This window comes from Sminthopsis crassicaudata, chromosome 1 (genome assembly GCF_048593235.1).
Source record: "Sminthopsis crassicaudata isolate SCR6 chromosome 1, ASM4859323v1, whole genome shotgun sequence".
In the NCBI taxonomy this organism is placed as follows: domain Eukaryota; kingdom Metazoa; phylum Chordata; class Mammalia; order Dasyuromorphia; family Dasyuridae; genus Sminthopsis; species Sminthopsis crassicaudata.
In genome coordinates, this window is record NC_133617.1 from 326,209,344 (window position 1) to 326,234,533 (window position 25,190).

Consider the following 25,190-nt stretch of genomic DNA (forward strand, 5'->3'; position numbering starts at 1 on the left):
GCTAGGTGCTCAGGGGATGGACTGCCAAGCCTGGAGTTAGGAATTGTCTTTCTTAATTCAAACCCTGACTGCAGATACTAACTATGTGATACTGGGCAAGTCACTTAATCCATTTCTCCTCTGTTTTCTTATCTGTAAAATGAGCTGGAGAAGGAAATGGCAAACTATTCCAATATTTTGCTAAGAGAACCCCAAATGGGGTCATGGAGAGTTGGGCAAAACTAAAAAACAAGTGAACAACATAGGTCTTTGTTACCCCCCCCCCCTTATGTTGATAAAAAGCTGGTTTCCTTTGTCATTTAGTTTAGTTCTTCAGATGAATAGCCATATCGGTCAGGCTAAGTCACTAATTGAAGAATTACAGATGTCCCACAAATAGGGACCATCAGTGCATAATATTAATTTAGAAGTAAAACTCATTACAAAATCCTTCTTGTTTGGATCAAATCAGTCCCTTATGTAACTTTCACAGACACTGCAGCCTTTCATATTTTTTTAGGGGGGGGTTCAGTTTATTAAGTGAAATATTTCAACATGGCTTCTGTAAATCATATCTTTGCCATTTCCTATGCAGATATTTTATTTTAGTTATGTAATCATTGGAGCAGGAAAAAAAAATGACTGAAAATAAGCAGGTTTGAGTAGCTGCAAGGTTTTATTCTGTTAAGCTTCTTCTGCTATTAGTATTATTAAATTGATGTTCCTTTTTTCCAGGTAAGAAGACATTTCAATTTCTAGTATTATCCTCTTCTATTTAAGCTCTGTTTTCTTATAACCATACCCTTGCTGATAGTTTGATCAGTTAGGTCAGGGTGCTAAGGAAACTGAGGTCTTATTTAATTCTTTACTTGGTTTCCTTATATTTCCTACTTAATAACTCAACTATCTTTTTTTGAGTTATTAAATAGTATTTTATTTTTCCAAATATATGCGCAAATATTTTTCAGTTTTCACCTTCACAAAATCTTGTTTTTCCAAATTTTTCTCCTTCTCTTTGACCTTCCTACTCCCTTAAGCAGCAAGCAATCTGATATTAGTTAAACATGTTCAGTTCTTCTAAACATAATTCCATATTCAAATGATTCAACTCTCAAGACTGGCCAGCTCATGCCTTTTAATGCTGCTAGTTGTATGAAAGAATGGACAAGAAAATTTGGATGGATTAGTATTCTGTACTGGTACCATCCAGATACCTGTTTCTGTCCATCTTTTCTTCATGAGTAAGAGATGAGATAAAGGATGTCTATAAGAGGAGCAGTGGATAGACCATTGGGCCTGAAATCAGGAAGGTCTGAATTCAATTCTGGCCTCAGACATTGGACTAGCTCTGTGATCCTGGGCAACTCACTTAACCCTATTTGCCTCAGTTTTCTCAGTTATCTCATCTGTAAAATGACCTGGAGAAAGGAATGTCATTTTAGTATTTTTGCCAACAGAACCCCAAATGGGGTCACAAAGAATCAGGTATTTAATACTTTGCCTAGTTTCCTTATATTTCCTAGTTAATAATTCAACTCTCTTTTTTTGAATTTTTAAATAGTATCATATTTTTCCAAATATATGCACAAATATGATTCTGAAAATGACTGAACAAGTACCTATCAGCTCTCTCTGTGCTATTTTGCCTGCTTTGTAATGTAAGGAAATTCATATTTGCAAGGGTCTAGTCTTCCCAACAAGATTGTAAACTCTTAGAGGGAAGGACTTTATGTATCACACATTTCCTTCATATTCTTAGAAACTAGCACTGTGCTGTACATCTAACAGACAACAAATGTTTGCTCGATGAGGGAAGAAATTAGTTCATGGAAATCTCTACTGTTTGCAGCATTCTTGTGGATATAGAAGAGGGGCGCTTGGAGTTTATAAAATCATAGGATAGTAGGCAGGATGAAAAGGGTTGGATATCTGGAAAATTTTGCTCTGGAAAGGGGGAGCCCAGTATTTAAATTTATGTTCTTTAGCTCATTGCCTGAAAAATGATCTTATGTTTCAGTGCCTGAGAACTAAAATAAAATTAAATAAGTTGGTATATCTAGTAAGGATTTTAATTAGCTGTTTCTTCTCCCAGCCCCGCTTTGGTTTCCTTGATTCCTTGTATTCATAACCTGTCTTTTTTTCCCTTCTAAATTTCACTTTTTGTTTCCCTGCTCTTGTCATCTTTTTTCTTTTCCCTTTCTCATACTGGCTTATGTTAAAATGCATGACCTTGAAGTATCCCTTATAATTATCTTGATCCAATACTTCCTTTCTACTTTTGAACAGTACTCCCTTAGATTTTCATGGATATTGCTGTTTTTTGGCAGCCTGACTATCTTTGGCAGTAGACAGAGCTCAATGATGTGGTGAGTAGCTGAGAGGGGTGAGCAAGCAAAATGATAGGAAGTTAGGGAGGTAATGAGGGGGTTGGCATAGGAAAGTGTGGGTGGTCTAGTGAAGAAATCTAACAGATGTATCATTTCCAAAAATATTCTGCGTGCCAGAGATAATTTTCTAATTATTGTCAAAATATGGGATTATTTTGATACCTTTCCCCCTTTTAGTCAATGATAAAAGTTCTTCCACATATATACATATATGTGTATAGATAGATAGATACATCTATCTATCTATCTATCTATTTTAAACAAGGTCTTGAGGTTCTGCAGAATACAAACTCCTTTTTGTTTGTGTATGATTTCCCCCCCCCCTCAGTTTTGTCATTTCCTTCCCTTTATATGACTTTATATTTAAAACTTCCTTGAAAGTATAAAAACTGAGAGTTGGCACAAAATTATCCAGGTCTCAGGGAAGCTCTTATTTAACACTGAATTCCTCCCAGCATCCTTTTTTTTTTTTTTTTTTTTTTTCAAATGTTTTGCAAAGTTCTTTACAAATGGTTGATTGACAAAGACTAAAGACTGCATTGTTTAAGTCAGGCTTGCTTGTATTATTAAATTGGATGAGGGACTGCCTGTGTTCCCATGAGTTGATAAGAAAATAGAATCAATTGTCAGTAAAATTCAAGGTTCTGTTATACATATAACAGAGCTGATAAATCCTTGTGCTTTATGAAGCTGTACTTTCTACTATGATTAGAGAAAACTTTTGTTAATACAAAAGTCCTCAGATTAAGGATTCAAGTTAATTCTGTGAGTTGTATAAATTCTAGAGGGGAAAAAGAAGATTAGACATAATTTTTTTTTTCATTTATGAGAAACACTGACAACATCTCATTTTGAAGAGGCTAAAACAGGAATTACATTTTTAAAAATCTATTTTGAATTTTTTGCAATTCAGTTAGTACTAATTAATTGTATCAGCCCTTTTCTTCTTTCCCTATTTTCCCAGGTGGGTATACCACAGTAATACTATATTGATGTGAACTCTAGGGCACTGGTCCTCAAACTTTTTAAATAGGGGGCCAGTTCACTGTCCCTCAGACTGTGGGAGAGCCGGACTATAGTAAAAACAAAAACTCACACTCTGTCTCCACCTCTCAGCTCATTTGCCATAACCTGGCAGGCCACATAAACGTCCTCAGCAGCCACCCTAGGGCTGTTGTTTGAGAACCCCTGAAGCACCTATTAAAGCCAACAGCTCTACTTGTTGTATTTAGATTTTAAAAGCCATTGCCTAGGGGAAGCATTGAAGACTTTGTTATGCTAACATTCTCATTACAACCATTAATCAATCAGGTTAATCCCTTAACCCTCCCAAATAGTGAGCCAACTTTTATCCTAAAATTTCCTTTTATTAATCATGATTTTGGGCAAATTCTCTGTGATCCTTCCTCAGTGCTTGAATTCTTTCTGTCTTCTTGCACTATTTTATTCTTTCACTTCGAAGCTGGATTGCTGAGAGTTTTTGTTTCAAGGTTTCTTTTAGGAGGTGATCAATGTATTCTTTCAACTTCTATTTGCCTTCTGGTTCTAAGTGTTCTGGATAGTTATCTTTCTTTTTAAATTTTTAAATATTATTTTACCTTTTCCACCAGTTACATGTCAAAAATAATTTTAGCATTCATTTTCACAAGATTTTGAGTTCCAAATTTTTCTTCTCCCTCTGTCCCACCTTCTTCCAAAATGGCAGGCAGTTTGATATGTGTGTATGTACATGTGTATACACATATATTTATACACACACTATCATGTAAAACACATTTCCACATTAGTCACAGTTATAAAAGAAAAAACTACCAAAAGGAAAAAAGAATATGAGAAAGAATAAACTGGGGGAAAAAAAAGTTTTGATCTACATTCTGAGTCCTTCCATTCTTTAGCTGGTTATGGATAGCTTTTCCTTCATGAGTCGTTTGTACTTGTTTTGGATCATTGTGTTGCTGAGAAGAGTTGGGTCAATCATAGCAATATTACTGTTATGTGTACAGTGTTTTCTTGGTTCTGCTCATTTCACTTTGCATCACTTTGTATAAGTTTTTCCAGTTTTTTCTGAAATCTTCCTGTTCATTTCCTATTGCATAACAGTATTCCATTATATTCATATGCCAGAACTTGTTCAGCCATTTAATTGATGAGCATCCCCTCATTTTCTAACATTTTACCAACATGAAAAGGGCTGCTATAAATATTTTTATACATATAGGTTCTTTTCCTTTTTTAATGATCTCTTTAGGATACAGACCTTCTAGTGGTATTATGCTAGATCAAAGGATATGAACAGTTTGGTTGCCCTTTGGGCATAATTCTATATTCTGAATGGTTCAATCAGTTCACAACTCTAGCATCAGTACATTAGTGTCCCAATTTTGCCACTTCCTTTCCAACATTTGTCACTTTTTTTTTTTTTTGGTCCATATTTGACCAATCTGATAGATGTGAGCTGGGATTTCAAAATAGTTTTAATTTGTATTTTTCTAGTCAAAAGTGATTTAGAATACTTCTTCATATATCTATAAACAGCCTCGATTTCTTCATCTGAAAACTGCCTGTTCATATCCTTTGACCATTTATATTATTATAAATTTGACTCAGTTCTCTCTATAATTGAGAAATGAGGCCTTTATCAGAGATAGTTAGTTACTGTAAAGATTGTTTCCCAACTTTCTGATTTTCTTCTAATCTTGGTTGTGTAGGTTTTATTTGTAGTATTTATTTGTAATATAATCAAAGTTATTTATTTCGCATTTTGTAATACTCTTTATCTCTTGTATGGTCATGAATTTTTGCCCTTCCCATGGATCTAACAAGTGGACGATTCCTTGATTTTCTTACTTGCTTATGCTATCACCCTTTATGTCTAGACTGTGCACCCATTTTGATATTATCAGTGGCATGATATATGACAATGGTACATGCCATGAAATGTTGATCTATATACCTAGTTTGTGTTTTGTTGTTTTCCAGTTATCTCAGAAATTTTTGTCAAATAGCTAGTCTCATAGTAACACTAGGTTACTATGGTCATTGATTACTGTGTTTTGTGTACCAAGTGTATTCCATAGATCCACCGTTCTTATTTCTTAGCTAGTACTGGATGCGAAATAAAACTTTTGATTTTCAGTTCTGAATCACCACAAAAAAGCTGCTCTAAGTATTTTTGTACAATTAGCCCCCCACCCCCCTTTTTGATATCTTTGGAATATAGATCTAGCACTGGTATTGTTGGAACAAAAATTATACTATTTTTTTACTTTCTTCTATTCTTTTTCTTTTGAGTTCTCTTTTACAAAGTGGTTAATTTGGAGATGTTTTAATGATTGCACATGTATAACCTATATTTGATGGGTTACCATCTCAGGAGAAAAGAATAGAATTTGGAACAGGGGACAAAGGGAGAAAAGGATATAATTTGGAACTCCAAACTTACAAAAAATCTTTTTAAATTATCTGGATATATAATTGGGGCAAAGTAAAATATTTTTTAAAAAACTTTTTTTGTCTTTATATTCATTGAGGGTAGGGATTTTGTTGTTATACATTTTTATATTGCTGTTGCCTAGCATAGTGCCTGACATGTCAAGAATCCATGCTTTAATAATTGTGGGTACTGCCTCCATTGATAGAAATTAGAACCTCCTTATATGTTAGTAGGACACAGCTACATGTTCACTGGATACAGTGCTGCATCTGGAGTCAGGAACATCTGAGTTCAAATATGGATTTAGACAGTTATTAGCTGAGTGATTCTGGACAAATCACTTAATTGTTTGCCTGAGTTTCCTCATCTATAAAATGAGCTAAAGGAGAGAATACAAACCACTCTTAGTATCCTTGCCAAGAAAACCCCATCGAAGAGTTGAACATGACAAAGACTGAAAGACAGCAATAATAATGCGCCTTAGTAGATGTTATTTATAAAATGCTGTGGCTAAAACAATTCAAACAGTGGCCAACTTTTGTTAACGAACCTCTTTTTAAAAATTATTTTTTAAAATAGCATTTCATTTACAAAATACGTACAAAGATAGTTTTGAACATTGATTCACCTTTATAAGATCTTGTGTTCCAAAGTTTTCTCTCTTCCTTTCCCTTTTCTCCCCAGACATCAGGTAATCCAATATGAGTTAAACATGTATAATTCTTTTATATGTATTTTACTCCCTTCCAAAGTAACGATTAGCACCCAGAAGAAGAGTTAGTCTCTATTGTATATAGCTAATTTTAGAGAAAATAAAAGATTCTTTTTCCTCCTTTTTTTTAGTCCTAAGAATGAAGAGAAAATGCTTTGTAAACTTCAAAGTGCTACTTATAAGTATATGAGTAGTTGCGGTAATAAATATTTTCAATCATCATGGGAGAAATGAACCTAAAAGAAAAAAAAATAGTAAGAAAAAAGTCTCTGAGGAGTCAGTGATCCTGCAACATCATTTGGCCTATTTAAAACTAATTATAGTGGAACTGTTTATTGTGGAGAGAGAGAATAATTTTTCCTTTCCTTAGATCAAGAAAAAATGCCATCAGGAAGAGTTAGGGAAATGAAACCTGTCAGATGCCCCTTGATTGTACCATATGAGGGGTTGTGTGGTCCAGGAGACAAAAGTGTGACAAATAGGCCACTGGAGGGCATCTGAGAGCAGGGAGAGGTGCTGTCCATGCCTGGAACAGTCCCCAGCTGAGAAAGGAGTCGAGGTTCTAAGCTGGTTCTTAAGAGTAAAGGATAGTCTAGGATATAATCCAGAAAGAAGCCAAGTCAAGGCTATAGAAAAAAACCCCAAGATATGGTAGGGGCAGCATCAAGATACACTGAGAAGTTATAGGTTAAGGAAGTCTAGAACCAGAGTCAGGGATGAAAACATTACTAGAGAGCTTGAAAGCAACCAGAGCCAGGGCAGATATCCAGACCTGAGGTCAGCATGATTGACATGTTTAGCTCATAAGCAACGGGAGTTAGATCAATGCAATCAAAAAAAGTAAGATCTAAAAAAGTAATAGAAAAATTCATTGACTCACTGCATCTGAGATTTAAAGGACCCTTAACCTTAAGTTCAGAAGACCACAAACTTTTGTGGTTTTATATTAAAATATTTACTTGGTCTCCACTTACCTTTTTAACATTCTCTCTTGAGAATTTCTTTCGTGTCCCTTATGTTCAAAGTTTAATTTGGATCAATCACTATTTTTTTCAGCATTTAATTCACTGGTGTATTTATTATTTTGGTTCTTTTTATTTCCTTTTTAAAATTCTTTTTTTTATTATAACTTTTTATTGACAGAATATATGCATGAGTAATTTTTACAACATTATCCTTGCATTCACTTCTGTTCCAACTTTTCCCTTTCCTCTCCCCATCCCCTTCCCTAGATGGCAAGCAAAATCTTATACATGTTAAATATGTTATAATATATCTCAGATACAATATATGTGTGCAGAACCGTACAGTTCTCTTGTTGCACAAGAAGAATTGGATTCAGAAGGTAAAAATAACCTGGGAAGAAAAACAAAAAATACAAACAGTTCACACTTATTTTCCAGTGTTCCTTCTCTGGGTGTAGCTGATTCTGTCCATCATTGATCAGTTGGAACTGAATTAGATCTTCTCTTTGTCGAAGATATCCACTTCCATCAGAATACATCCTCATCCAGTATTGTTGTTGAAATGTATAATTATCTCCTGGTTTTGCTCTTTTCACTCAGCATCAGTTCATGTAAGTCTTTCCAAGCCTCTCTGTATTCATCCGGCTGGTCATTTCTTACAGAACAATAATATTCCATAACATTCATATGCCATAATTTACCCAACCATTCTCCAATTGATGGGCATCCATTCATTTTCCAATTTCTAGCCACTACAGAAAGGGCTGCCACAACATTTTGGAACATATAGGTCCCTTTCCCTCCTTTAGTATCTGTTTGGGATGTAAGCCCAGTAATAACACTGCTGGATCATAGTTTGATACCTTTTTGGGCATAATTCCAGATTGCTCTCCAGAATGGTTGGATTTGTTCACAGCTCCACCAAATGCATCAGTGTCCCAGTTTTTCCGCATGCCCTCCAGCATTCATCATTATTTTTTCCTGTCATCTTAGCCAATCTGACAGGTGTGTAGTGGTCTCTCAGAGTTGTCTTAATTTGCATTTCTCTGATCAATAGTGATTTGGAACACTTTCATATAAATAGAAATAGTTTCAATTTCATCATCTGAAAATTTTCTGTTTGTATCCTTTGACCATTTATCAATTGGAGAATGGCTTGATTTCTTATAAATTAGAGTCAATTCTCTACATATATTTTAAAAATGAGGCCTTTATCAGAACCTTTAACTGTAAAAATGTTTTCCCAATTTGTTGCTTCCCTTCTAATCTTGTTTGCATTAGTTTTGTTTATTTAATTTGATGTAATCAAAATCCTCTATTTTGTGACAAATAATGATCTCTACTTCTTCTTTGGTCACAAATTCCTCCTTCACAAGTCTGAGAAGTAAACCATCCTATGTTCCTCTAATTTATTTATAATCTCATTCTTTATGCCTAAATCATGGACCCATTTTGATTTTATATTGGTATATGGTGTTAAGTGTGGGTCCATGCCTAATATCTGACATACTAATTTCCAGTTTTCCCAGCAGTTTTTGTCAAATAATGAATTCTTATCCTAATAGTTGGGATCTTTGGGTTTGTCAAACACTAGATTGCTGTAGTTATTGAATGTTTTGTCCTGTGAACCTAACCTATTCCACTGATCAACTAATCTATTTCATAGCCAATACCAAATGGGTTTGGTGACTGCTGCTTTATAATACAGTTTTAGATCAGGTACAGCTAGGCCATTTTTATTTGATTTTTTTTTTTCATTAATTCCCTTCAAATTCTTGACCTTTTGTTCTTCTATATGAATTTTGTTGTTATTTTTTTCTAGGTCATTAAAATAATTTCTTGGGAGTCTGATTAGTATAGCGCTAAATAAATAGATTAGTTTAGGGAGTATTGTCATCTTTATTATATTCGCCCGACCTAATATTTTTCCAATTATTTAAATCTGACTTTATTTGTGTGGAAAGATCTGATTCCTTTAATCTCTTTCTCAGCTCTAATTGCCGAAGCTAGCGTTTTTAATACAATATTAAATAATAATAGTGATAGTAGGCAACTGTATTTCACTCCTGATCTTACTTGGAATGGTTCCAGTTTATCCCCATTACATATGATGCTTACTGATGGTTTTAAATATATGCTCCTGACTATTTTAAGGAAAAGTCCATTTATTCATATACTCTCAAGTGTTTTTTTTTTTAATTAGGAATGGATGTTGGATTTTATCAAATGCCTTTTCTGCATCTATTGAGATGATCATATGGTTTTTGTTAATTTGGTTGTTGATATTGAACCAGCCCTACATTCCTGGTATAAATCCCACTTGGTTATAGTGTATTATCCTAGGGATGATATTCTGTAGTCTTTTTGCTAATATTTTATTTAAGATTTTAGCATCAATATTCATTAGGGAGATTGGTCTATAATTTTCTTTCTCTGTTTTCAGCCTACCTGGTTTAGGTATCAGTACCATGTCTGTGTCATAAAGGGAATTTGGTAGGACTCTTTCAATCCCTATTTTTTCAAATAGTTTATATATATAGCATGGGAGTTAGTTGTTCTTTAAATGTTTGGTAGAATTCACATGTAAATCCATCTGGTCCTGGGGATTTTTTCTTAGGGAGTTGGTTAATAGCTTGTTCTATTTCTAAGACAGGACCATTTAACCAATTTACTTATTCCTCTGTTAATCTGGACAAACTATATTTTTTGAAGGTATTCTTCCATTTTATTTAAGTTATCAAATTTATTGGCATAAAGTTCAGCAAAAGTAACTCCTAATTATTGCTCTAATTTCCTCTTCATTAGTGGCGAATTTTTAAGAGTAACAATTTAATTTTCCTCTTTCCTTTTTTAAATCAGATTTAATAAGGGTTTATCTATTTTGTTGTTTTTTTCATAGAACCAACTCTTAATTTTGTTAATTCAATAGTTTTTTTACCTTCAATTTTATTAATCTCTCCTTTTGTTTTTAGAATTTCAAGTTTAGTGTTTGACTGGGGGGTTTAAATTTGTTCCTTTTCTAGCATTTTTAGTTACAAACCCAATTCATTGACCTTCTCTTCCTCTATTTTATGCAAGTAGGCCTCTAGAGATATAAAACTTCCCCTTATTACTGCTTTGGCTGCATCCCACACATTTTGGTATGATGTCTCATTATTGTCATTTTGTTGGGTGAGGTTATTACTTATGTCTACGATTTGCTGTTTCACCCAATCATTCTTTAGTATGAGATTATTTAGTTTCCAATTATTTTTTGGTTTATTTTCCCCTGGCTTTATATTGAATGTAATTTTCATTGCATTGCTGTTTTAAAAGGATGCATTTACTATTTCTGCCTTACAGCATTTGAATTTAAGGTTTTTATGTCCTAATATATGATATAGGTTCCATGAACTGCTGAGAAGAAAATGTACTCTTTTCTTTCTCCATTTAGTTTTCTCCAAAGATCTATCATACCTAACTTTTCTAGTATTCTATTTACTTTTTTTACTTTTCTTATTTATTTTGTGGTTTGATTTATATAATTCTGAGAGAGCAAGGTTGACATCTCCCACTATTGTAGTTTTGCTGTCTATTTCTTCTTGCAGCTCTCTTTATTTCTCTTTTAAGAATTTAGATGCTATACCACTTGGTAAATATGTTTAGTATTGATACTGCTTCATTGTCTGTGCTACCCTTTAGCAGGATATAGTTTCCTTCCTTATCTCTTTTAATTAAATCAATTTTTGCTTTTGCTTGATCTGAGATCAGGATGGCTACCTCTGCTTTTTTGACTTCACTTGAAGCATAGTAGATTCTGCTCCAACCTTTTACCTTTACTCTGTATATATTGCCCTGCTTCAAGTTGAATCATTGTTTCTTAAGTATATCTCATTCTTTTCATTCTGTGGTACTCTATTCCTTCTGACATTTCATCTCTCCCCTGCTCAGTTTTGCCTCTTTTATTTCATATTGATTTTTAAGATCTAGTTTTAATGTCACTTCATTCAAACTATGAGCTTGAAAATATAGGTCTTCAAGTTTTCTCATTTGTAAAAGTTGATAATAGATAATAGATAATTTCCAAAGTCCAATCTCAAAGTTCATAACTAGATAATCTCTTATCATCCTTTCTATTTGAAATCTATGATCCTATCATTTTTTTTATTTAGAATTTTTTCCACAGTATATATGCATGAGTAATTTTTTTAAATAATATTATCCCTTGTATTCATTTTTCCAAGTTATCCCCTCCTCCCTCTATTCCCTCCCCCCGATGACAGGCAATCCCATACATTTTACATGTGTTACAATATAACCCAGATACAATATATGTGTGTAAATACCATTTTCTTGTTGCACATTAAGTATTAGATTCCGAAGGTATAAGTAACCTGGGTAGATAGACAGTAAGTAGTGCTAACAATTTACATTCACTTCCCAGTGTTCCATCTCTGGGTGTAGTTATTTCTGTCCATCATTGATCAACTTGGAAGTGAGTTGTGATCCTATCATTTTTGACCTATATATCCAGGATGGTCTCCCAGAACGGGGCAGGCTACATTACTGCAGGATTTCCCTGAGAGATTAGGAGTCTTTTATTCAATTCACAAGCTTGAGCCTCCACTGGCTGTATTCCCTTTATTTTTAGGGAGATTGCTAACATCACAATTTCATTCAATCATTTTAATGTCAGGTAACTTTTACAAAGCATATTTACTTGAAAGGTAGAATAAGGACAAATATGTGCAGACATTTCCCTCTATTCCTTTAGGTCATACATTGCCCTATACTATTTTGATCTGGCTGGTAGGCTTAAAATTTAACTCCGTTTCTAGATGGCATTTGTCTCACCAAGTTCTTGTCCAAAGGTAGTATCGGTGCCTAATGAATCTTTCTGCTGGTTTGGGATCCCTGAGAGTCAAACCTGAAGATTGTTCCTAAGGCATTGATACTATATTGAAATCCTCTCCTAGGATTCTGGAACATCCAGACATCCCTGCACAGCTTTTGAACTCACAAAATTGAGGAGGCTCCTCTCATTTCACCTAGAATAGAAAACAAACATAAAGGCCAATAATAAAAGCCCTTTTTTGGGGGACCATAGCATCAGAGAGGATGAAGGTCCAGAGAGACTCACATGATCTCTTTCTTACAAGGTGTCTTGTGAGAAAGTCATTGAGTTCCCCTAGAAATGAATGAAACAAGATAGCTAAAGCTGACTTGAGCATTTGTGATGGCACTTATAGTTCTGGCTATGTAACCTATTTAAAAACAAAAACAAAAACTCCTAACATCATGTTTAGTTATTTGAAACCATTTACAAAATGTGCATGTGCTTCACAGCCTCCTCCTTGGGATTACATTTCCTATATCTGCATATTGAGAGTTGCATCTATACTCTCCATGTGTTTAATTCCCATTAAAATTTTTTTTCCATCTAGGCTGTTTTTTTTCATCCCAAAATGTTATCTTTCACTTTGAATTCCTACAGTAATATGTATCTTTCTTATTGTAGTATCACATTTTTATTTGTAAGCTTCCTAAGGCCTAGAAATATATCTTATTCATATATCTAGTCTCTCTCTTTTTTTTGGACCTGGACTCTCTGACCTTGTTTTTTTCATCTGTAAAATTGGGATTGGACATGATCTCTAAGATTTCTTCTGGTCCTAACTCTTTAATGATAAATTGACTATGATTCTGATATTACAAATTTAGATGGCTCAAAGAATGTTGGTGGCCTTGTCAGTAATAAGAATTTTCAGAAGATGGGTGAGCTTTGGAGAAAAAACAAGTTCTGTTTTGGCCATGTTAAATCTGAAAGGCTTATGGTTTCTACAGGGTAGGGACCTTCTATCAAAGGAGTTCACCATTTCATTTCTAATTTTTATTTTTAGGGAGTTGCTAAGGTCACACAGCCCTTATATGGCAGAGTCAGGGCTTGATACCAGACCTTGCTGATTCTAAGATCTGCTTTCTAGGCACTATTTCATGCTACCTTTATTAGTTATGGTTCAATCATTTACCATACCTATGTAATAAGAGCCCAAAGGTGAGAAGACAAAGAAAGGAGATATTTTCTGCCTTCAGAGAGTTTACATTTCATTGGAGTAAGTAATGTACTTATGTAGTTTTATACAAAAGAAATAACAGGGGGGGAAATAGGGCATTAGAAATTGGGTTTAGTAATAAAAGTGGTGACTGAGCTGAGCTGAACCTGGAAGGTGAGTCACTTGGGCTTCTAAGCAGTAGTGTTAAAAGGGTATATATTGTAGGCACGAGGACACCTAGTACAGTTTCCTCCTAGAGGGTAAGTAATAGAGGTACTAGTATGACAAACAGTAGCAAGGTTAGGCCAGGGAACAGACAGTGGGAAGGGAGGTTAAGGCCAAAGGTTTGACAGGCCAAATAAAGAAGTGAGCTCCTCTATGTGGAGAAAGGATTGAAGTGGTGAGTCACAAAGATCAGTTAGAAGATATAATAGTTCCAGGGAGAGATGATTAGGGCTTGAACTATGGTGATGGCTTCATGATTGGAGAAATAAGTAAACCCATGGGGACTGATGAGGTAATGAGAGAGAGAGAGAGAGAGAGAGAGAGAGAGAGAGAGAGAGAGAGAGAGAGAGAGAGAGAGAGAGAGAGAGAAGAGAGGAGAGAGAGAAGAGAGAGAGAGGGAGAGGGAGAGGGAGAGGGAGAGGGAGAGGGAGAGGGAGAGGGAGAGGGGAAAGAGAGAGAGGGGAAAGAGAGAGAGGGAGAGGGGAGAGGGAAAGAGAGAGAGGGAGAGGGAAAGAGAGAGAGGGAGAGGGAAAGAGAGAGAGAGAGAGGGAAAGAGAGAGAGAGAGAGAGAGAGAGAGAGAGAGAGAGAGAGAGAGAGAGAGAGAGAGAGAGAAAACCAACCCCTTAGGTAGGCATAATATGAATGATCAACTAGTAAAGGCAAATGAGGAGATCAGATAAGGTAGGACACCCAAGGGACAGCAGCATCACAAAATCCCAGACAGTGAAAAAGCCGCCAGGAGGCAGAAGAGTGGTTAGCTACCAAAATTCTTAGAGGTCTACAAGACCAGGGAGTGAGAAAAGGATGTCAGATTTTGCAATTAAGTTCATAAATATTTGTCAGATTGTGAAGAGGGAAGTGGTTGATAGGCTAAATGAAAATTTAATTTGTAATTAGAAGATTTGGGTTTGAATTTCAGCTTTGCTCTAAATGATGTTGGGCAAATAATTGAACTTTTTGAAGCCTCGTGTTCCTTTTTTTGGAAAATGAGATTGTTCTGTAGATGATTTCTCAAGTTTCTGCCAACTCTAAATCCTATATTAAATATGTTTTAATAGTTGGTAAGACAGGGAGAGTTGGAGATTACTTTGGCTAGGAAAAGATTAAACAACAGGGAGGTTGTGTTAGATACTGCCTGTGGTGATTATTTGTTATCTATCATCAACCCTGCAGCTCTGTGTTTCTCATCCAAAGATTCTTAACTTGGGGTCCATGAACTTGTTTTAAAAAATATTTGTTAACTTTTTCAGTATAATCCTCTGCATTTTGATAAATACATTCAAATATTATTCTGAGAATAAGGATTTGTAGGCCTCATTAGATTGTCAAAAAGGTAAAAAACATAAAAATTTTAAGTAAGCTTTTGCTTATCTGAATTTGTTATGTTGAACTCACTGAATATTTACTGGGAGCTTATTATTTTGATTAGTATTGTGTTTATGATTTTGCTGAAGAAAATCCAGCACAAAATTTGGGATTGCTTTGTATTTTTGAGCTAAGCAAGATTTTCTTTTTCTAATACTGGTCATACAATAGTAATGTTGTGACTTGGGGATGATACTAAAAGAACTTTAGGATTCTTTTATGGAAATTAAAATAGATTTTTCATTTTTTAATATTCTAGGTTTCTTGCACTGACACCCTGGAGAGTGTATCACCTGATTTCAGTCATGATACTTGGACGTGTAATTTTGCAGATAATAAAAGATATGGTATTATCTAGAATGAAAGGTAAGGAAACTCACAATTTAGTTAATCTCTTAATTCTCAAGAACTTTTTCTCCAAGATTTAACCTTCCTATGTCTGTCATAAAATTAGAAGAATATACCTGTTATCTATCCTATTGTGGTTTCACTGATGGCTGACAGCTCTATTAACATTATTGATCCTGGCAAAAAGATGTTAACTGTGCTTAATATTTACTAATTTTGTAGTTCAGGGGGTCAGTTGGTTTTTGTTACCTTTTTCCTCTCCTAAATGAACTACTAATGAGTATAAATTACATATTTTACCTATATGAAAAAAATTAGCCCATTTTCTAATGCATCATTCTCTTTGCTAATGAGCCAGCAAAATCTGTCCAAATATGGTGTAACATTTAAATCACAGTTTCAAAAAAGTTAAACCTTTAATGGAAGAAATCTTCATTTATTGAATTTCAAAAGAATGAGTATAACAACAATCTAGTTCATGAAAATGTATTAGTAGTAAATTTAAAAAGTGAAATTATTGAAAATTGATTTAATTAATTGAAACAGACACTGTTTTAACTAATTTTAAAATATATTTTAGCTTAATATTTAAAAATCCTGATTCAAACTTTCTCTGTACTTTGTGCCAATTTGTAAATGAACCAATCAGGTTTGATATATGGATACACAAGGCTGTCTATGTTGAGAAGACAACTCTATGTTCTTTGTTGCTTATTGAATATCTTTGGTGAATAATTAGGAAATAATTTAGCATGTGACATTTTATTTCACTGTAGTCAAAAGTGGAAAATTATTGGCTAAGGTGGCCAACCTAAATTTAAATAAATAAAATTGATTCAGACAGATCTTTGTTATGGTTGAAAGAGCATTGTGTTTGGGGTCTGAGGCCCTAGATTTGTATCCCGACCATTTTGCCATCTGTTTGATCTTGGACAAGAGTTCTAATCTCTCTGAATTGTGGGAATTGGATGAATCTTTAAGATCCTTCCCATCTTCATTGTCCTTTCCAAAATTGTTTTGCATGCATTGTTTGCATGATTGTTGCATGCATCCATGCTTCCTCTTCGACATGACACTAAAGGATGTTTTATGGAAGTGCATTGCTATTCTATTGATGGCATAGAGACGACATGGTAAGAAGGGCATTGGCTTTGAATCTGACTTTTTAATTTGAATTTGAATTCTTTTCATATCCTAGGTATATGACTTTTTGGACTCTTTGGATTCTCAGTTTCTTCTTAATCTATATGATGAAGAATTTGGATGTCTAAGATCCCCTCTAGTTCTAAATCTTATAATCTTAGTTAATTCTTTTAAGCATCTTTTTGCATCTGTAAAATGGGTATAATACTTATACTATTTACCTCACAGAGTTGTTTGAAGATTAATTTAAAATAGGAATTTATTCATAATCAGTTCTCTGAAAAGACTTTGTTTTAAAACCATTTTATTCATCATTTTCTTAAGCTATAAAAATCAACAAAACAATAAATCAAGCCCTAATTTTTGTTGCATAAGCTAATTTTCTAAGGCGAAAAATGCTCAACCTAAAAATTTAAGAATAAACACTGAAAAGCCTATATTAGCTGGCTCCAGCAGCACCCCTGGCTGCAAATCACTTTGTAACCATAAAGTGCCATATAAACATCTGCATTTATAATGCTGCTGCAGTTGATGTCAGCTTCAAAGATTAGGCTGCTGTTACCCATTAATTTATCCAGATCTCTTTTGGATCTATATGTCCAATTTTTACCCCCGATTCCCTTGGGGAATGTAAATGGAGTCATGAATTAGCATTAAAGAAGTTCAGATTGAGTTAATGTTTTAATTTTCTAAAAAAAAGTCACATTGCTAAATTTTATCTTCTGTTATATATGTGCACATATGGCTGCCAGATTTTCTGCTGATTCTTTTCAAATTAAGCACATTCTTTGTGTTCTTACAATACAGATTTTAAATGTGAAAATAATGTGAACAGTTCCAAGTTGTGATAGAGAAGGGACAAAAGAAGAATAAAGTTATATGCTATTTATATTGAAAGGTCTATCTTCTATCTTCAACATAAAGAAGATCCAACTCACTTCCAGCTGATCAATGATGGACAGAAACAACTACACCCAGAGAAGGAACACTGGGAAGTGAATGTATATTGTTAGCACTACTGTCTATCTACCCAGGTTACTTATACCATCGGAATCCAATACTTAACGTGCAACAAGAAAATTGGATTTACACACATATTTTATATCTAGGTTATACTGTAACACATGTAAAATGTATGAGATTGCCTGTCATCTAGGGGAGGGAGTAGAGGGAGGGAGGGGAAAATCTGGAAAAATGAACACAAGGGATAATGTTATAAAAAAATTACTCATGCATATATACTGTCAAAAAATGTATAATTATAAAATTAATTAAAAAAAGAAAGGTCTATCTTCTGATTTATGTTTATAGACCAGCATATGACATTAGTGAATTCTGTTATTTTACTATCTGTATGGAGTATAGGCCTTCTTTGATTTTACTTTGTTTTTTTTTTTTTAAGCTCTAGAGGCTTACCTTTAAGAATTGGTATTCTTGTATTTGAAAAACACCTATACATTTTTAGTCATATCTTCACAATACAATGTATTTCATTCAGAATTCCTTTTCTCTTTCCATTTTAAGACATATGTCCTAATTTTTAAAATCTACCCTGCTTTGGTAACCCCTCTATCCCTTTGACCCTATTAGTTGATGTTCAACTGACTTAGGTCTGTGTTGAGATGCAAGGATCCTAATAGTATGCAGTATTCCAAGTGCAGATGCACAGTGGTTTTATTCAATGATAGAATGAAGTTTTCTTTTTACTTTTGATGTCTTTCTTGATTGCTGCTGTCCACAGATATATAACATTTTATTGGCCTATTGAATTTGGTCTCTTTAGAGAATAGTCTCCTAACCAATTGCCAGTTCCTTTCCTGAGTTAAGAACTAATTTCACTTTAGTTTGTCTGTTTACTGACTTTTCTATATATTCAGATTTTCATGTCATAGGCAGACTTGAAGATTTTAGCAAAATAACCTGCTAAGAACTTCATTCTCTAGGATTAATAGTGCAGATCTCATAAATTCTGAAGCAAGAAAAATCTAGGATCTGTTTTACTAGGGTAGGTGTGAATTAAAAGTCCTTTTGTGTTACTAGGAATCGGCACTGCACAGATCCGTGCTTCTTGGGGAGAGGGAAAGAAACCTTAATAATTCTTGGAATAGTGGTGCTAAATATCCTTGCTGTCTAAATGTCTGACAGAGACTATCTATATAGCCAACTTAGCCTTTGAGTTTTACCTGCTGTAATGAATTTGGTTTTGAGTAGCAACTAAATAAACATCTAAGTCAGATAAAAATGCAATAATATACCTTTGCATAAATCTAAGAAACAATTAATTTTTAATCAGATATCTTGGCCCATAACCACAAATCAGAAAATTGATCTTTTAAAACATAAAGAGTATATCTTTATTCCCCTTTGACCCTTCTTCTGCCACATTTTGTAATTATTCATATTAGTTTTGCCCCTGAAAATTTAATTGTAAAAATATTGAAAATTAAATTTTTCTAAAATAATTTTAAATTTTCACTATGAAATAGAAAGCAAATGAAGATTGTCTTATAATTGGTATTGTGTCGAGTTTATAATAGAAAATTTTTTACTATCTTTTAAATTGGTGTTGAAGTAGATATGGGGAGAGAGAAGCCTCATAAAGCACTCCTGGTGTGGAAAATCCTTCCATGGTTGCACACAGGCAACTCATTTATAATTTATAATCCTAGAAAATTTACTAGAACACTTGAGAAGTAAAAAAACTTGATAATAAAGCTTGTATTGTCAGTGCTTCAGTATAGGACTTCCTGGCTCTTTAAGGTAGCTTTCTATCCACAATGCTACCCAGCTTCTTAGACAAATTGAATAGTTTTCATTTATTTTCGAGTTCTAAACTTGCCTGAGAAGTAAATTGTCAATTTTTGGAATTTTTAGTTGGTAGTTGTTGTTTTTGAGTTTAAATTTTATAATTTGTTTGGAAGATTATTTAATTTCAAGTTGTTTGGAAATTACTTAAAAGAGAAAGTGGTTAAGGAAAAATACTTGACATAAGTTTTTTGTTGTACTTTTTATTTCAGGTGCACAGTTATGGAGGAGCCTCAGTGAAAGGTAGGGGATTTCCTTTTTAATCTTTCTAATATGATAGTTAATCTTCAGGTGTGGACTCTAGGGGAAGACACTGACATCTTGATGTCTCTACTGCATCTCTTCTCTTTACACAGTTCAGGGTCTCAGTGACAGGGACTTAGATTCTGTGGCAATGACCAAAAGTGCACGTCTCAACAACATAGTTGATTTAGGAACAAAATGATTATGAAGACTGTTCTAAAAAGAAGGTTGCATTTTGAAGCACTTCAGTCATGGTGTTAAGCCATGATATTTTCCTGGAAAAAATATTTATCTGTACTGATTAGCTATGTTGCTTAAATTGCCTAGTTTGATTAGAACAGCTTTCTTATGAGACCAAATAAGGCAAAATGGCTTAAAACATAATGTCCTAGCAATATTTTAATTTATTTTTACATAAGTAAAGTAAATTTATTCATTGAAGAAAGAATGGGGTAAAATTATTCAGGGAAAGAAATATTTCCTGTTTTTCTTCTGTGAGTGTATTTGAGTAAGGAAAACTAGGAAAATGTAGAAATGAGTGGCAGTCAATTAATATAGTATTAACATTTTTTAGCACCTAATAAAGTAATTTCTGATCATGTTTGGATTAATTTTGAAAGCTTTGTTTTAGACCTATAGTTATTTGTACAAATCTATATTAATTTTACCCAGTAGAATATAAGCTACTTGAGGGGAGCAACCATTTCATTTTTGTTGTGGTCTCTTCACAACTTCACAAAATGTCTTCTGTACCCTAGGGACTTAATAAATATTTACATAAAATTGAACTTAAATGTTACTTAGGTGCACAAAATTGGATGTGTGGGTGGGTGTATGAATATACACCCATATATGCTCAAGTATATTTATATAGACACAAATACATATACATATATATTTATTATAACTTTGCTTGAGGTAAAGTGAATATTATGAAACTAACATGTCATAATTTAGATGAAAACATTTAAAATTTCATGGTAGTATATGTTTTCCAAATCCAGAGGGATTCACGAGATTTCATTAGTGGGTTTTTAAAAATTAAATTGTGTTTTTGCATCTAGTATTAAAATAATCATTTGAAAAAAAAAAGAAATTTTTTCTTTTCAACCTTTGTTTTTTTCACTCATTACTAACTTATAACTACAATTAACAAACATGAAAAATAATCTGGGAGAAAAAGTATAATGTCATATATGGATATTTTGGTGGCTGAAAAGTACAGTGACTTTATATAAGGAAAACTATTATCAACTTGAGAACAGTCTTTTAGATAATTTTGTAATGTAAAATTTAATGGTATTTTGTTTTCACATTTACATAGACTTTCATGCATCCCTCTTCTTTCTACTTTCTCAGAGAGTCATTGCTCTCATTTGAAATGTTAAGAAACATTCGTCAGAAGAATAGATAGAAAGTTATCCCTGTCAGTAATCCAAGTGCCCTTATGTGAAAAGGCCAGTACCTTATAGTTGCTCTGAAACTATTCATATTGAGAAAAATCTGTTCTGAATGACTTAGTAGTGTAGAATGCAAGGGGATGATAATGTCACTAACACTGATGGATACTTCCCCTCAATAAGTGAGATGCCTTATCATATTTTATTTTAATACTTTCCTAAAAAGTTATTTAGAGCATTTCTTTTTTAAAATTATTTTTATTTTAATAGTTTTTATTTACCAGATATATGCATGGGTAATTTTACAACATCGACAATTGCCAAACCTTTTGTTCTTTTTCCCCTCCTTCTCCCCCGCCCAGACAGCAGGTTGACCAGTACATGTTAAATATATTAAAGTATAAAGTAAATCAATATATGTATACATGTCCAAACAGTTGTTTTGCTGTACAAAAATAACTGGACTTTGAAATAGTGTACAATTAGCCTGTGAAGGAAATCCAAAATTCAGGCGGACAAAATTAGAGGAATTGGGAATTCTATGTAGTGGTTCATAGTCATCTCCCAGAGTTCTTTTGCTGGGTGTAGCTGGTTCAGTTCATTTACTGCTCTATTGGAACTGATTTAGTTCATCTCATTGTTGAAAATCACCACATCCATCAGAATTGGTCATCATATATAGTGTTGTTGAAGTATACAATGATTTCCTGGTCCTACTCATTTCACTCAGCATCAGTTGATGTAAGTCTCACCAGGCCTTTCTGAAATCATCCTGTTGGTCATTTCTTACAGAACAATAATATTCCACACCATTCATATACCACAGTTTATTCAGCCATTCTCCAGTTGATGAGCATCCATGTAGTTTCCAGTTTCTGGCCACCACAAAGAGGGCTGCTCTAACATTCTTGCACATACAGGTCCCTTTCCCTTCTTTAAGATCTCTTTGGGATATAAGCCCAGTAGTAACATTGCTGGGTCAAAGAATGTGCACAGTTTGATAACTTTTCGAGTATAGTTCCAAATTGCTCTCCAGAATGTCTGGATGTTTTTACAACTCCACCAACAATGTATCAGTGTCCCTGTTTTCCCACATCCCCTCCAACATTCTGCATTATGTTTCCCTGTCATTCTAGCCAATCTTGACAGGTATGTAGTAGTATCTCAAAGTTATCTTAATTTGCATTTCTCTGATTAATAATGACTTGGAGCATCTTTGCATATGACTAGAAATAGTTTCAATTTCATCATCTGAGAATTGTCTGTTCATATCTTTTGACCACTTATCAATTGGAGATTGGCTTGATTTCTTATAAATGAGAGTCAATTCTCTATATATTTTGGAAATGAAGCCTTTATCTTAGAACCTTTGACTGTAAAAATGTTTTCCCAGTTTATTGTTTCCCTTTCTAATCTTATCTGCATTAGTTTTGTTTGTACAAAAACTTTTTAATTTGATATAATCAAAGTTTTCTACTTTGTGATCAATAATGATCTCTAGTTCCATTTCTTTTTTTTAGTTAAAGCACACTTTGACACTCAATACGCTTTTAAGAAATTTTGTAATTACCTTCAAGAATGTGAAGAATGATTTGGGATTGCTTTTTAGAGTTTTGGGGAGCCAAAATGGCAGAGTAAAGGCAGGATTTTTTTTAGAGAAGACAGGCATATTTTTCACAGCAATATCATTAATACTACAAAATCCCACCTCTCCTAGAAAATAATTTTCTGTTGTATTGTTTCATTTGTCATTATGTTGTTGCAAATATTTAAAGGGTTTACTGCAAGTTAAGGAAAAGAAGGGACTTTTTTTTTTTTTTTAACATGAACTGTTTATATTCCAATTGGGAGAGGGGATGTTAAACGCATTTTTTTAGAATCCTCATGTCACAAGGGGTCATAGAGAATAACGGACAGAAAACTTACAGTTTTGTTATTTTTTGAAGATGCTGTCAAAAAAAAAAAGAAAAGCAAAAGAAGAATAAAGGGAAATGGGAGGAAAAATAGGGGAATTTGTTAGACATAATCGGATTCTTTAAGTAGAATCATATACAAACTTGGTAGAAGAATAGAGTAATAGCATCACTTGAATTGGTTGAAAAGAAACAACTCACATTTACCAAAGAGTTTAGTATAGCAACACATTCAATTCAACAGGGATATTAAATTGGACAGAAAGAAAAGAAAGAGAAATATAAAAGGAGAGGATATTTCAGGGAGGGATTAGTCATAAATAAAATAATACATCTTAATCTTGGAAAAGGGATACAGAAAAAAATGTTAAAGGAAAAAAAATAAGGGGTGGTAATTTGAAAAGAAGAGAGAAGACAATTCATTATAGATAGGTGGTAGATATAGGGTACATACTGAGACATAGGGAATTTGATATGAGAATTTTTAAAAATTTTGCATATCTTAAAAAATAAATTTATTTTTATTTTATCTTTTCCTCCCTCTCAAAATGTTGTAAGGAGAGGAAGAGGAAATATAAAGAGGGAAGGGAATGATGCAGATGTGAAATGTTGCATGCATCTTCAGATGAGGTCATTATCATGAGTTTTGCTTAATTGTTTTATGTTTTATTTTGTTACAAATGACCTACAAAATGAGTAATATGTAAATATTTGTAATGTAAAAAAAAAGAACAAAACAAAATGCATCATTAAAACTTTTCAGAAAACTCAAATTAATGCCATTTGATCAGATGTCTCTCTCTCTCTCTATATATATATATACTCTTAATTTATTAGAATTTTATTGTCATGTTTTCATGTTTAATTCCATTTTGTAACATGTTAGAAACAAAATAAAATAAAATACATTATTCCAGTTGTACTCCAGTAGAAATTTATAATGAAAGAGATATACACAGGGATATTGCCCTTTAGAATTAAATATGATTTTTATTATCACTTGCTTTTTAATTAAAATTCTTATTTTTGGTGTGAAAGACAATTTCATTTTACCAGTAAATTTTACTAGGAATGATGTTACAATTGAAAAACATAAAATATGTTTCAGCACAAAAAGACATGGATTTCTGACTTAATAATATAACTATTAGATATGAAAAGGGGTTTATCTTGAGATTTAGGATGCATTTTAATTTGTTATATATAACTTGTTTAAATACAAGTTAGTGATTTGTTTTGAATAAATTATCAAAAAGTATTTTAAAATATGTTTGTACCCAGTTTCTTTAGTTATAATGAAGTGTTTAGCAAAACTCAAGGCATAAATATGTCTTTTATTAAGCTCTGACGACGTGCGAAGTATTATGGTGGGCTTTGGAGAATAAAGATGAAAAATGAAAAAAATTAAGAAATTTATTTTGTGAGAGATATAAGATGTACATGTACACACACATCTCTGTCTTTCTCTCTCTCTCTCTCTTCTTCCCTCCTTTTATTTCTTTTCCCCTTCTCTCTCTCTTTCTCACACATAGATACACATGCACACACACATATAAAAATTATCTTGATTGAAGGTAAGAATAATAACTAGCATTCATATCATGCAGTAAGATTTGCAAAGCAATTTTTCATAATGTCAGATTTTAAATATTTCAATTAACTACAAGTAAGTTGAAATACAGATATAGAAATATAATACCTTCTTATTTGCTATTAGTTTGAAACAAAAAATAGCATCCATTCCTCTTAGTTTGTCTGCAAATGCAGAGTATGTTGAACATTATATTTTATTAAGTTAACATTAACCCTTGTCCTAGAAACTCCTGTATGTATAGTAGCAGGTTTTCAGTTGGTGTGATAATTTTGTACCAAGAAATTTATCAAAATTGTAAATACATTTATGTGGTATCTGATCTTTCCAAAAACATTGTTCACCTGTCAAGAAATCATATAGTATGACTGCAGATTATTCAGAACCACTGATGAACAAGAACTATATTTTGGCATAGCAATAATTCTTTCATTAGGAAAGAAAATCTCAATAATTTTATTTTTAAATTTTTTTGCAACTTTTTATACCAGTTGTAAAAAGTAAAACTTATATTGTTGTTTTACCAAGAAACAAATTTAGTGTTAATATTTTACTAGTTTCTGCTATGCAAGGAATATTTTAGTATTAATAAATCCTAGTGAATCAATACAAATAACTTGAGGGGAAAAGCAGGATTTTTCTGCTTTT

General features: G+C 33.2%; 1 protein-coding gene across 3 annotated transcripts in view; it reads left to right on the plus strand.

Annotated features, from left to right (window-relative positions):
* Positions 1 to 25,190, plus strand: part of RETREG1 (reticulophagy regulator 1) — a 171,069-nt gene that overhangs the window by 30,179 nt on the left and 115,700 nt on the right. For all 3 annotated transcript variants that reach the window (XM_074279101.1, XM_074279103.1, XM_074279102.1), the window contains exons 2-3: positions 15,359 to 15,465; positions 19,608 to 19,638. In XM_074279101.1, the coding sequence (XP_074135202.1) occupies positions 15,359 to 15,465; positions 19,608 to 19,638 (138 nt within the window). The remainder of the gene's footprint in view (positions 1 to 15,358; positions 15,466 to 19,607; positions 19,639 to 25,190) is intronic.